General features: G+C 42.9%; 1 protein-coding gene across 3 annotated transcripts in view; it reads right to left on the reverse strand.

The window, feature by feature from the left end:
- NETO1 (neuropilin and tolloid like 1) overlaps window positions 1-11777 on the reverse strand; it is a 74891-nt gene extending 63114 nt beyond the window's left edge. For all 3 annotated transcript variants that reach the window (XM_027798270.2, XM_027798254.2, XM_005431990.3), the window contains exons 1-3: window positions 10613-11777; window positions 6950-7003; window positions 4264-4401 (exon numbers count right to left, since the gene is read on the reverse strand). In XM_027798270.2, the coding sequence (XP_027654071.1) occupies window positions 4264-4401; window positions 6950-7003; window positions 10613-10640 (220 nt within the window). In that variant the 5' untranslated portion in view covers window positions 10641-11777. The remainder of the gene's footprint in view (window positions 1-4263; window positions 4402-6949; window positions 7004-10612) is intronic.
- Window positions 11778-13429: the final 1652 nt, after the last annotated feature.

A 13429-nucleotide genomic window follows, 5' to 3' on the forward strand; every position in this document is an offset into this window, starting at 1 on the left:
TTCAAGTCTTAAAAATCTGCCATATTTAGCTTCCAATTATCTTTCTTCAAAAATGTTTAATACCACTGAAAGACTACTTAATGCTTGCATGTCTTGTCATATTTTTCTTCTAATTATCTTGAACAAGTACTGTCTTGAGATTTTACGTTCAATAAAAAAAGGGCATTGGGTTCCAACTTGCAGTGGAACAGTAGCAGCAAAAACACACAGTAAGGGTTTTAATTCTTATCAGCCTCTAAGTCCGCATAACTGACAGCTGAAGTTAAGTAAAAAATCTGTTTCAATTTACCAGACTGCATGGAAATGAGAAATTGAACTCAACACCTACCCCCATCTATCAGAGCTGCTACATTACTAATAGTTTTCAATAATCCTTGGTCTTTCTAGTTGTCCAGCTATTATTGATAAGAAAGACACTTATATCCTCCTTTTAAAAGATTTTTTTCTTGTTTTGATGAAAACTTTTTGAACAGAAAAATCACTGTGAAATACAGAAGGACTTTGAGTAGAGATTTTTCGTACAGTGATACGTGACCATTTTCTAACACTCGTGAAATATCTTGGATTAAAGAGTTTAATGGTCTTTGGTGAAAACATGGAAAACCCTCAAAACGGCTAACTCTAAATGTCCACAAACACATAAAGTGGAAGATTTATCTCAGATCTCCGTAAAGCAATTCTAGTCCATACCAGTATTTAAAAATAAGCATTTAGTTATTAAAAAACTGAAGAATGGATAAATTCTTAAAAGTATTTCACTTACAGGATTTCCAAACCAATTCTTAAGACATATTGTGTAAAGTGGCACTATCCCACTCCCCAAATATTTTCAAGGCAAACAAATCCTTTGCTCCTACAAAATCTCCTGTGCAAATTTCCCTTTGGAGCACACATGCCAAATTATCTGCAGTCTGGCAAAAGCTAACACTGCTACTGCTGTGGTTGTTCTGGGCAGCTGTGAATTTTGCCAGGTCAGAGTCATGAATATGCAAAATAAGGGTGAAATTGAGTCCAACAGGGAACATAATGTGTACGCTCAGATATTTCCTGTTTTCTAGATGCCAAATAAGACTGAAAGAAAAAAAAAAAAAAACCAAACAAAAAAAGAACACATTCTCAATGCATTTTGAAAGGCAGATGGGATTCACCAGAAGCTCCTCTACAGCATAATATTTTTTGTACTGAGTCCATGACTTTGGATGACCTAAAGGATTTCTTTTAGAAAGGCATCCAATATGGACTTTAAAATTCCCAGTTGTTCCAATAGTTAATTATCATTACTACTAAAATAGAAGGAAAGGAAAAAAAAAAAAGAAAAAAGAAACTTCTAGCTGTTTGATCTGCTTATGGCTTTGACTGCTAGGATAGAAGCCTCTGCAGTCAGAAATCCTCTTCTCTCTTAGAAACGCACAGTCTATGATCATGGCAATTTTTGCCAGCTCCTTTACTTTACTTACCAAAGTAATTTTGAAATGATAAAAAGCTTGCATATATTCAAGATGAGCTACAATGTGGGGTAAATATTGTATTGTAAGACGAAATGCAATTTTATTACAACACACTACATGCTGGAGTCCTCACTCAAGTCTGCTAAAGTCAGTAGGAATTGTGCTTGGGCAAAGCCATCAGAATTTGCCCTAGATTGTGTGTGATAGCAAAAAATAAAATAAAAAAAGCGAGTAGGCAAGAAGGAATCTGGTGATTCATTTAGGTATTTAACCTACATCATACAGTTGTCAGTATGGTATAAACAACCCTGGTATGCTGAACTCTCTCAGACATATAAAGGGGAGATAGCAATGTGGGAATGCTATTACAGATCGTATCGAGTCCCCCTAGTACTTGGTATTCAACAACAGCCAGAAGCATATTGGAATCTCAGTAATAAATACAGGAATAAGATGCATATGGAGATGTTTCTTTCTTCCTCTAAACTTGAATGGATATTTATGTCCTGGGTTAGCAAGGATTATCCACTCCATAGATTATCTTTCCTCAAAGATATTGCTATTAAAACAATCCTTTTCTTTTATTTTCTTTTTTTTTTTTTTCAGTCGTTTACTTCAGTACCTTATGCCAATGAGTTCCACAGGATATAACAGATATGGGGAAAAGTTTTTATGTTCTAGCCTTCTTTATCATTTCCTGCCATTTTATATGTTGTAAAAAGTATAAATATGGAAAAATAATTGACCGTAATTACAAAATTTTTGTTGTGCTTCAGTGTTTCTCCTTTGCCTTGCTTGAAAACAGCCACTTCCAAAAATATAATTTCTCAGACTTTTTACTACATCTCTGTTTATTTTTGTGACAGTTTTCACACATGACTATACCTGATCTTTTCAGAAGACAGAAATAGACATGGGGAGATCAGGATGGAAGGTGTGCAATATGCACAGTTCTCATCAAATTATATACTGATAGAGCTGCTATTATCATGGGTTTTAAAATACCCAGTTGTAATCCAAACTGTTGATTATGGCTGGGCAGGAAGCATAAAATATCAGTGCCATAAGAAATTATGTGCAAGTGTTTTTTGCCAGATTGATTTTTCCCTTAAAATATAACAAGAAGTCTGCTGATTTAGGATTACTTTTTTAACTATAAATTGCTCCAGACTTCTCAATGTGGAATTTCATCTTTATCATAGAAGTTGATTGATTAAATCTTTCATGCCTAAATCATTCTTAGAATTTCCAGTTTGACCTATTCTAAATAGGGTTATTTCAACCATGTATTTTGTCACTTTTCAGCTTATTAACTATATTTTTAAGTACTTAATTACTATAAAAAAGACAAAAATCTTTCCAATAAAGGGCTTTCAGGCACCTTCTTAGTAAGAAGAACACCTTACGGCCCAAGATACTGGACTAGGGTTTACAAAAATGTTGGGGATTTTTTTTCCCCCACACTCTTTCTCTTTAATGATAAAACACATATCTGTGTTTCAGATCCTTGAAGATAAAATAGGCTTACTTCCTGGCTTCACAGGCGTGTTAGAAAGATAATTTGATCAATAGATGTAAAAGACCTGGATCTAGCAACCTAAGTGTAACAAAAAATACAAAACTAAGTAGTACATATTGAACCTATTCTTATTTTTAATTTTGCTTTATTTAAAACCAGTTACTAAACTATGAAAGAACTTAGATGTTTACCGTACATCTGCTTAAATTTTGCAATCAAGTGGGAACACTGGACAAGCATAAATTTTCTTTAAAGGGCTTGTTTATAATTATATTATATGATTTATAAACACCTCTTCTGACTTCAGTGAGGTTACCTAGCACTAAAGTCAAATTCAGAGATTTCAGTCATTTTGCTGTGGGTTTTTTTTTCCTAAACAGTACATACCACATTTACTATCCATCATTTCCCTGGAAGGTTTTTATGATATATATTTCTTGTAGTAACTCAACACCAGACTGGGAAAGACAGATTAGTTTCTAATAGAGCCTGGTAGGTGGTTCTAAAGCAGCTAACTTAATTTGAATCAGCTATACAGCTTTGGAAATCTCTATTGGTACTACCTGCATCTTTAATATAATAAATATTTCTATAACTCCTGGCTCCATCATTTGTAGTTATTAATTCTTTCCAACCAAGAATGGACGGAAGCAGCATCATTGCTGTATTCTGCATGTGTTCACAACTCATGAATGAATATTCTTGGTTCCAGTGACTTACCATTTTGTACTTGATTAATCTTTTCTGCTACTCAGCTCTGACAATATCTGATCTCTATTACTTCCCACAGATTCATTTTTACAACAATCTCTTCAGCATCCATTGTGCTAAGACTGATGAAAAGAAACTGCGTAACCTGCTAGTAATACACCTCTAGCCCTTCTTACATTACCTCCAAGCCTGAAACTGTCTACTCATTAAAAACTGTGTCTTTCACTCATTTTAAAATATTCTTTCTTCTGTCATGTTACAGTATTTTAGGTTATGTTCATTCTCTGAATATCCAGAAATAAATTATACCGTGTTTATTATTAAGTGACTCATGCATACTTACCACCTGAACTAATTTATGAGTCATGTCAGGAAATAAATCAAGTATTTTCTAGTATTACTTGGTTTGCTCCACAAAGTTTTTACATTAAAAAAAAAAAAAGTGCAAGTATAAAGCTTCTCTAAATCTTATATCTTGAAAAGATTTATCATGATCATATAGGCTTTAACTACTCTTCACAGATAATAATTTATTTATTTTTTTTACAGTTCATGATAGAATATAAAGATTCTTCAGCTGGTCACCTTCTATAATGTAGACGCACTCTCTGTCAGGAGGATACTTGTTGGGGTAATTGGGAGAAGTGAATATGCCTCCTTCTGCATATTTTGTCCAAGTTCCACACTGCACTGGTTTCTGTCCTTCGGAAGTAGTTTGCTTTTCTGTAAAATGATTACATCAAGCATTATATAATTAGCTTACAAATTGTTATGTCACTATGACACATAGAACTCTCTTACAGAATAAAACAGTCCTTTCTATAAGTGACCTCAGCTTTTTTCTGTTGAGACTAAGAGTGTGATCACTGACCTGGGGGAAAATGAGGCTGTTCTTTAGGGGTACAAACATATAATTCTTACTGAAAACCTTTTTTCAAAGCAGAGAAGAGGCTTGGATATATAGGAGAAGACATAATTATATTGTTCTTTAAATAATAACCTTGTAGGGAAAGCACATGCTTAAGAAATGGGAGACATGAGTTTCCCCATCGTACATGTCAAAAAGGCTCAAGCATGTGCTGTATCAGCAACCTACATGCCATAATACAGGAATCTATCAGAGTGGAAAAATCAGGAAAAAAACTGCAGAATTATGTTAGAATACAGAAATTGTTTAAAATTTGCAACAACTTGACCCTGTATTCACCAGAAAGAGATAGATGGGGGAATTCTTTGATTCTGGTTCATAGGTCAGTTCTATTTAAGATCTTTATTGATGGCCTAGATGAAGGGATCAAGTGCACCGTCAGTAAGTTTGCAGATGACACCAAGCTGGGCAGAAGTGTTGATCTGCTGGAGGGCAGGAAGGCTCTGCAGAGGGATCTGGAAGGCTGGACCGGTGGGCTGGGGCCAATTGTATGAGGTTCAACAAGAAGTATCGAGTCCTGCACTTGAGTCACAACAACCCCACACAGTGCTACAGACCTGGTGAAGAGTGCCTGGAAAGCTGCCTGGGGGGAAAGGGCCTGGGGGTGGGGGTGGACAGCCGGCTGAACATGAGCCAGCAGTGTGCCCAGGTGGCCAAGAAGGCCAATAGCATCCTGGCTTGTATCTGAAAGTGTGGCCAGCAAGGCAAGGGAAGTGCTTGTCCCCCTGTACTTGGCACTGGTGAGGCTGCACCTTGAATGTTGTGTTAAGTTTTGGGCCCTTCACTTCAAGAGAGAAATTGAGGTGCTGGAGCGTGTCCAGAGAAGGGCAGTGAAGCTGGTGAAGGATCTGGAGCACAATTCTTATGAGCAGCGGCTGAGGCAACTGGAGTTGTTTAGTCTGGAGAGGAAGAGACTAAGGGGGGACCTTTTTGCTCTCTACAGCCTGAAAGGAGGCTGTAGGCAGGTGGAGGTAGGTCCTTCTCCTAGATAACAAGCAACAGGACAAGAAGAGATGGCCTCAGGTTATTCCAGGGGAGGTTTAGACTGGATATTAGGAAAAAATTATTCATTGAAAGGGTGATGAAACATTGAAACAGGCTGCCCAGGGAAGTGGTGGATTCACCATCCCTGGAGGTATTTAAAAAACCTGTAGATGTGGTGCTTAATGACTTGGTTTATTGGTGGACTTGGGAGTCCTGGGTTAACAGTTGGACTTGGTGATCTCAAAGGTCTTTTCCAACCTACATGATTTTATGATGCTATGATTATTTTTATCTTGCTGTTTGCTGTAAAATTAATAAATCACTCTGAGGCCAGGAGTCACAGCCCAGAACTTTCCTCCTTCTAGGTTAATCATCATAAAGCAGGGTCAGGCCTTCTTATTTGCTTTCTTCCCAGCCCTGAAACTCTTGCACTCCTTTCTGCACAGTGGCAGAGCCTGGAGGCAAAGGTGTGACTATTCAGGCTGAAGAACAGGAAAGATCACTTCCTGGGCATCAGGCTTTAACAAGTAAGCTAAAATAAGATGGATTCTTCCGAGGGAAAAAAACTTAGGCTGGTATTAAAAGGAAGGCTAGTAGATTCTAGATGTCACACAGATGTCTGTGTGAATGCTGCTCTGAATGATGTATCTATATCCAAGGAGTGTTCCATCTAACTTAAGCCTCTGATGTGTAGGGCCAAGTTGTCCGAGACTCCCTTTTATGATCAGTGGAGGGAGACAGGCATCTCCCAAGGATGATTTTAACTACCTGAGGCCTGCCTTATGCTCTGCAAGCATTTAGTTTTCTTTCTGGTCTTTATCCAAGCTAAGTATGACACAGATCCTAATTTCCTGAAATGAATTCCATCCTGCAGGGACTGAGCTTTCAGTCACAAGATCTGACACCCACTGTGCTTAGCAACTCTCTCTACTTGGCTCTCATCACACTTCGCATCCAGGGCGTTTAAGAACCTCTTTCTATCCCCACCCTGCACAAATGCACCCATGATATGCAATTTCAGATTTGGAATTCTACTTCAACAAGCAAAAAGATCTTACGTGTAGATAGTTCTTTTCCCAAACTGGACTTCCCAATTTTAAAGCGGGGGTGTTTTACAGTCTTTAGTTAGAGTCAGGCTGTCTTTTAGATCTAGCTGTGGATCAGGTCGCTAACTTGTTAAAAAAAAGCACCACTGGATTTTTGTGTGTGTACAGGCACACTAATACTCAAAACAAATGAACAAAGGACAGACACTGGAAGTAGGTGAACTACTAAAAATTTCAAGAACTAAATTAATAACTAAAATTCATACTTCGGATTCTAATATCATGTCTGAAAAAAAATCTGAAGTTTACATACCTGCTCCTTTTTTGGTTGCCCCAGACAAATGTAGGATGATTAGACTTGCTACAACTGAAAGAGAAATATGCATTAGATATCACAGTGCCTGTAATCAAATCAACTGTAAACAACTATCTTAGAAGAATACAAATTAAATAGAATTACTGTAAAAAAAAAAGTTTAACATTTATTTGCATCTTTCAATTGCACATTTTGTATAAACAAGTTTCTTTGTGATTTGTCCTTATAAGTATTTATCTTTGTAAATGTATCCAAACAAAGAGGAGATCTTTGGGGTTTAAAACAAAATCTCCAGGCACTGATGTTTCTCTCCCATTCTTTTCTTTTTTTTTTAATGTTAGAGGAAAAAAAATTAGCAATATTTATTTATATATTCATAGCTTGGGCTAGTAATAGAAAAATGGCTGATTTTAACAAAGGGAGACAAAGGCCTGCTAAGTTTCAGTGCAACTGGACTCACTAATGTCTCTTGCTATGGCATAATAAAATTTGAAAATGAGTACTGGGAGTATGAAAGAAGTGAGGGGTTGGGTTCTTCACATCCATCAAAGCATTTGAAAATCCCCAGTGGAGTAAATTATTGTGTGTACTTAACAGTCTCATTAATCTAGTTTGTTTGACTTGTCAAGAGGATGTTGCTTTGTGCTGCAGTGAATCTGCAGCGCAGTTTACAAATAGAAATCTCCTATCTCCAACCTCAATAGGATAGCTATGCCTCTTGAGAATGAATGTGATGTTTCTGAGGTGAACTTCAACCTGGTGATAGCTCCTATGTTTCTGGGAGTTTCCAAATATAACATTTTAACTGATAAAGGCTAAGAGGCAAACACACCAGTCATAATGAGACTGATTTGGAAGATCAAAGTGACTAGCTAGGTACCTGATGAAAAAGTCATGCACTGATCAGTGCCTTTTCTTGTCATCGCCTCTATCTTCTTTGGGTATTGGAGAAGGTGGGATAGCAAGAGCATAACAGAACATATCGACCATTTTCTCGGACTGCTCAGGGGTTTGACCCCAGCTAGTTTGGCATTAAGCCTGGACATAGTGCCAGTTAAAGCGCTGAAGTTAAAGTGGAGATGAAGTTGCATGTTTATTCTGAGTATTTTGGATTGATCAGCTGTGATTTGTATTGTTGACTACGATAAGGGACTGATGGACTTGCAATCTTTAACAAATGTAATCGAATGGCACACTTTCCTTTTCTTATGCCCAAGAGACATCAAAAGTCACCACAGGCCAGTAACTAGCTACCTAAATGGTCTTTTCAAAGATGGTGCTTTCATCATTTTTGGTTTCTGTACTGCAAACTGTGTGCAATATTTATCCCAAAGGAAGCCAGTCTCCATATATCCATATTTCCATTCTGGTGGCATTGACATCTCTATGTGTCATGTCATATATGTGATGGAGGGTTTGAGTCGTGGATGATGGCTACATTATTAAGCAGGGAAAGGCTGAAGTTCTGGGAAAATGAAGGCTTGGCAGCATATTCACTATCTCTTGGTCAGGCTCACAGCCCCTGTGTCTTTTTGAATCCCACAGCTAACAGAGACGGATGTTGGCAGAGCTGGTAGTTGAAACTCTTCTGTGTCATGGGCATTCAGCGAGAACACTACATCTTCTACTTGGATCTGAATGCTACCCAACCATTCATTCCCTTACCCTTGCTAGGGATGGATTCTGGAAAGACATGGTAGCTGGGACTGCCTGCCAGCTGTGTCAGAATCTGAAGGCAACACAGGATTTGCCCATTTGCTAAGTTACTTGTTTACTTTAGCTGTGTTTCGTGCAGTGAACATACTGCATCTATGCTTGTAATCCTCACCAGTCAAAACCTAATTTTGCAACAGTGTAAAGTGGATCGCTGTTAGAATATTGAGCCAGCTGCTGGCATTCTTTCTGCCCACATATTTATGGAAGCTAGAACAGGATGCACAACAGCCAAACAAACCCCATGTCAGAAATGTTTCTCCTTAGGCAATTAACAACATTTCATATCTGATTCTTACAGGTTCCTTTCAAGTACCTTTATCTATTGGCTCTCCCCTCTTTTCCTATATGGTAAAAATTGAAGTTCAGAGAAGCAAAAAGAGTTGGTCCAAGTGGCAGAGATACTATTACCAAGATGACAGAAAAAACACAGGTCTTTTTGATTCCAGCTGTAACTGGTAGAAAGGATGCTTCCAAGTCACAGAGCTATGTTATTCCAAAGCAGGGAGCTGTACTTACATATCATCATGCCAGTATCAATTATTAATGAGTAAAAATAGTGTTGAAAATAAAATGTAATAGACAAGAAGAGACTAAAAGACTAAGTCTTTCTGGACATACCATACCTAACATTCGGATAGATTAAGGATAGCTTAAGTGCTCTCCCGTATTTAAAAAAAAAAAAAAAAAAAAAAAAAAAAAAGAGAGAGAGAAAGCCTCTTGATTTAGTGGCATTAACACCAGCATCACCAAAACCTGTATAATGCCAGAAAATACTTAAAATTATGGACTTTATGGGAAAAGAGAACACAACAATTTCTATTTAAGCAGCCAGGGCAGACCAATTTATTCTCTGACCCCTTGCCTTTTTGCTTTCTCAAGCTACAGGAAAAGAACAGTGCTTCTCACAGAGAAGAAGAAACAAAAAAAGACCCCAAAGAGACCAATCTTCACTCGCTGAAAACTGTCACTTGGGAAGGTTTAACAGTACAGCAACAATATTGTGATTATCTGGGTTTGGGAATTATTTTAAAGAAGTTTCCACCAAATTTCTTGTTGCATTCTGCTTTCCTCCTCCCCCTTTCCCACCTAATCATGGGTATAATTATAATCGTGCTTTCTAGTGCCACTCTGATTACGCGTCTGCATCTTTTTGGATCTGTGCAGTTTCCGTTACAAGCTGTACATTAAGAGATTTATCTCTTGGCCAGACAGCTTTTTGGAGGCTGTGATTTGGCATAGACATGGCTTAGCCTAGCAAAAGAGTTGTTGGACCAGCAATGCCTGGCCATAGCGCTGCTGCTTTACAGGTGTGGGCACAGAGAGGTGCTGGAGGAACTGTGGCCAGTCAAGCCCTTCAGCAGAGCGGACCCTCAGCAAAACTGAGGCGGGAGAGGGGGTCTCATCCACGCAGCCTGAAGCCCCTGTGGGTCTTCGACGAGTAATTGTTACATTTCAGTTCCTCCCTGCCGCTCCTCGAGGATTTCGCCCGAGGGAGCCGCCCCCGCCCCGCAGCCCTCCGGAGTCCGCGCCCATGGTGCCTCCCCGCCGCCGCGGCGCTCGGCACTGCCCCGCGCCCCTCTCCCGTCTGCCGCCGGTTCGAGCCCCGTCTGGGGGCTGCACCGCACCGCCGCGGGCGGTGGGAGCCGTCTCCCCTCTCTCCCCCGGCACGCCGAAAGCAATCAGATGCGTCGCGCCCAGGTGAAAACCTCCAGTCCGCAGGAGCGTACCCCCCCGCCCCGCAGCGCCGAACAGACAGCGGCTCCCCTCCGCTGCACCGCAGAGTGGTGGGGAAGGGGGTGTTGTGTGTGCTGGGGGGCAGCTCGCCCCCGCCCCGCGGAGGTCTGGGCGTCCCGTTGCGCTAGTTGTGGAGGCAGCGGAGGGCAGGAGCCCGTGCGCGGCGGCGGAGCTCGGCCGGGGGGGCGGCGGGAAGGAGGAGATACTCACTGTGAAAGAAGCTGCGCCCATGGGTCATGTCTGTTCCTTACACAAGGGGCTTCGGTCTCCACTAATTCCATTTAGATACGGGAGGACTTCCAGTGGCGGGGAGAGGATGGAAGTAGGAAAAGAAGAAGAAGAAAAAAAAAATATCCTGAAGCCCACACACAGCAGAGCGGAGCAGCCCTTCCTCTCACTCGCTCTCCCTCACCGCCTTCAAATAATCACCGCCGGCTCAATCCCATCACACCCGAGCTATCACCAGCACCACCATGAGCGTTGCATCGCGGCGGCGGGCAAGGCGGCGGCGGCCCGCGCATCCAGGTGCCGGCGGGAGGCGGCGGCGGGGCGAGCCGAGCCGAGCCGAGCCCCTAGTCACCAGTTTCATACAAAACCAAAAGCAGATCGAAGCATTTCCTGCAGGACTCCGAGCCCAGCGACTTCCAGCCCTTCGGCTTCTTTTGATGCATTGAAGAAGGGATTAATGGGTCCGTCATCAGCTCCCTGTGCTTGCTCCTCTGAAGGAGTGGGGGCGGGCGGGAGGGAACCCAAAGAGGAGGGGTGGGGAAAGAAAGATTTACCAAATAGGGGATTTAGTCATATTTGTGTGCAATGCGATCCTTATTAGAGAAGAAATCCTTTAAAATCGAACAAATCCATTTTTTCAAAACCGTCTCTCTGCGCGTAAGCATGATATCAAGTGGTAGCAGCGGCAAGAGGCTGAAAACACATTGCACCGTCTGAAATCCTCTCGGTAATGGACGGAGCGAGACAGAGGTGGATTAGGATAGAGAGATGTCCCCTCACTTCTCCAGTCCGGGGCGAGAAGCAGAAGAAAACCCTGGAGACTCTTCCATTCATTCAGTGCAGGGGAAGGGGAGGGGAAGGGCGGGAGGGTGGCGGTGCGGGGGAAAGAAGGATTTCAAAACTGGGAAAGGAAGAGTAAGGGGAGAGGGATCTTTTTCCCCTCCCCTAATCAGTTCATGGATCAGACAAAATGCTCACGAGTTCTTCCTTGAACTGCACCTGCCAAAGGGAAATTTAAAAGATTTCCCCCTTTGAGAGGTGACTTTTCCATTTACACATCCACACACAGACACACACGCACAAAAGGGAGCAATAAAAGTTTAGCTGCTAATCCTCCGGCCGCAGATGCAATGATTGCCTCTTTCAATCAGCCCACAGACGACAGCAAAATCTCTCCCTTTCGCTCCCCCAGGCTTATCTCCCTCAACAGCTACATGCCACCCCAAACGCCCATCCCTTTGACGAGGTTGCAGAGGGCTAGTGGCCAGGGCGGGAAGGGAGGGGGGAGCGCAGAGCAGGGAAAACATATTAATAATAAGAGTACTGAGAGAAGCTAAAACTATCTCAGAGAAAAACAAGAGAGAAGGAGGCGTGGGTGACCAGAACGCAGAACGGGCAGTGTCCCCCACTGGCCCCGGGAGCTGGCTCTGCAGGGCCGCGGCAGCCGGCAGCTGCCTCCCGCAGCGCCGCGGCCCCAGCCCCCCCGGCCCGGGCGAGGGGAGGGCGGCGGGGGGGATGGGGGGAGCGCACCGCTGGGGCCGCGGGGGGTGAGGAGAAGGGAAGGTCTGTGCCACAGGAGTGCGAGGGGAGCAGGATGGGATCCCCCGCCCCCTCTGCACCGCTGCTGCGGCGGCGAGGCTGGGGAAGAGCCGGCGCGGGAGAGCCGCCGCCGTCCCCTGCGGGGGTTGGGGACAGAGCCTGGGGACCCGGGGCACACCCAGCCCCTTCCCTGCCCCATCTCCCCACGCCGCAGCCCGCACCTCGGAGGCAGGAGTGGCCCCGCTTCTCCTTGCCCGCACCTGATGCTCCCGCCGTTTGCAAACAGAAAAGTGTATCTGGACGCGCGCAGCTGGGGCGGGGTGGGGGTGTGTGTCTGAAGGGTGTTGGGGAGGAGGCTGTAAATCAATTAAAAATAAAATCCGGTCCAGGATCCACCTTTGCGCGGATGAGGAAAGGGGAGCGGGGGTGAGCGCGGTTCAGACGGCAGCGATCGCCGTTTGCAGGCGGCCCCCGTGGCCGGGCGCGTGGAGGTCCCCTAGCTCGGGGCCTTTCCCCCCCGGCCCGGGGTCTGCCGGCTGCCTGGTGGGCAACAATAAGGTAGTCGGGTGACCTGTTGGTTTTAGGGCAGCTTTTTAATGAGGCGGGTACCTTTATTCCCTTTGGGATGCACTGAACGGCACAGCTGCTGTTCCAGGTGACTGACGAGGGAGACTCTTCTGTTTTTTTCAGTAAATCGCTGTGTTCTAAAAAAGAATCTCAGGACTTTTTTCAGCCTGTGAATTGTCCAGTCTGTACTCTGAAAGCAGTAATGCATCTGCCATCGATGCTTGCGAATGCAGTCAGCAATAGCGGCATGCCCATTAGGGTAAACCCGAGGTGATCTGGGCTAGCAGAATTCAACAAGTCGGCCAGCCATCACCCCAGCCAGCCTGACTTTAAGCATTTAAAAATCCTGCTGGGTCAGAAGGGAATGGGATTCAGCTACAGGGTTCTGCAGTAAGCTCCTTGTAATAAGGAATATAGAAAAACTTCATGAAAGTATTCACCTATATTTTGTGTAATCTGTCTTGCCATTAGCAACATCAAGCAAGCAGCTGTTAATCTAATAAACTGTCCTACTGTGCTTTCTAACCCTCTCAGCACTTTCTGTGACCTTCCCTATTCTCTCCCGCTTCAAGTTAAAGAATTTTATTTCTGCAGTAATAGAAAGTCACCTGATTTATCCACAGGATAAACTTCTGTAATACAGATGTGCATTCTGCCTTAGTCAAGCAACAGTATAGTAACCAAAAAAGACTA

The sequence above is a fragment of the Falco cherrug genome, chromosome 3 (assembly GCF_023634085.1).
Source record: "Falco cherrug isolate bFalChe1 chromosome 3, bFalChe1.pri, whole genome shotgun sequence".
In the NCBI taxonomy this organism is placed as follows: Eukaryota; Metazoa; Chordata; class Aves; order Falconiformes; family Falconidae; genus Falco; species Falco cherrug.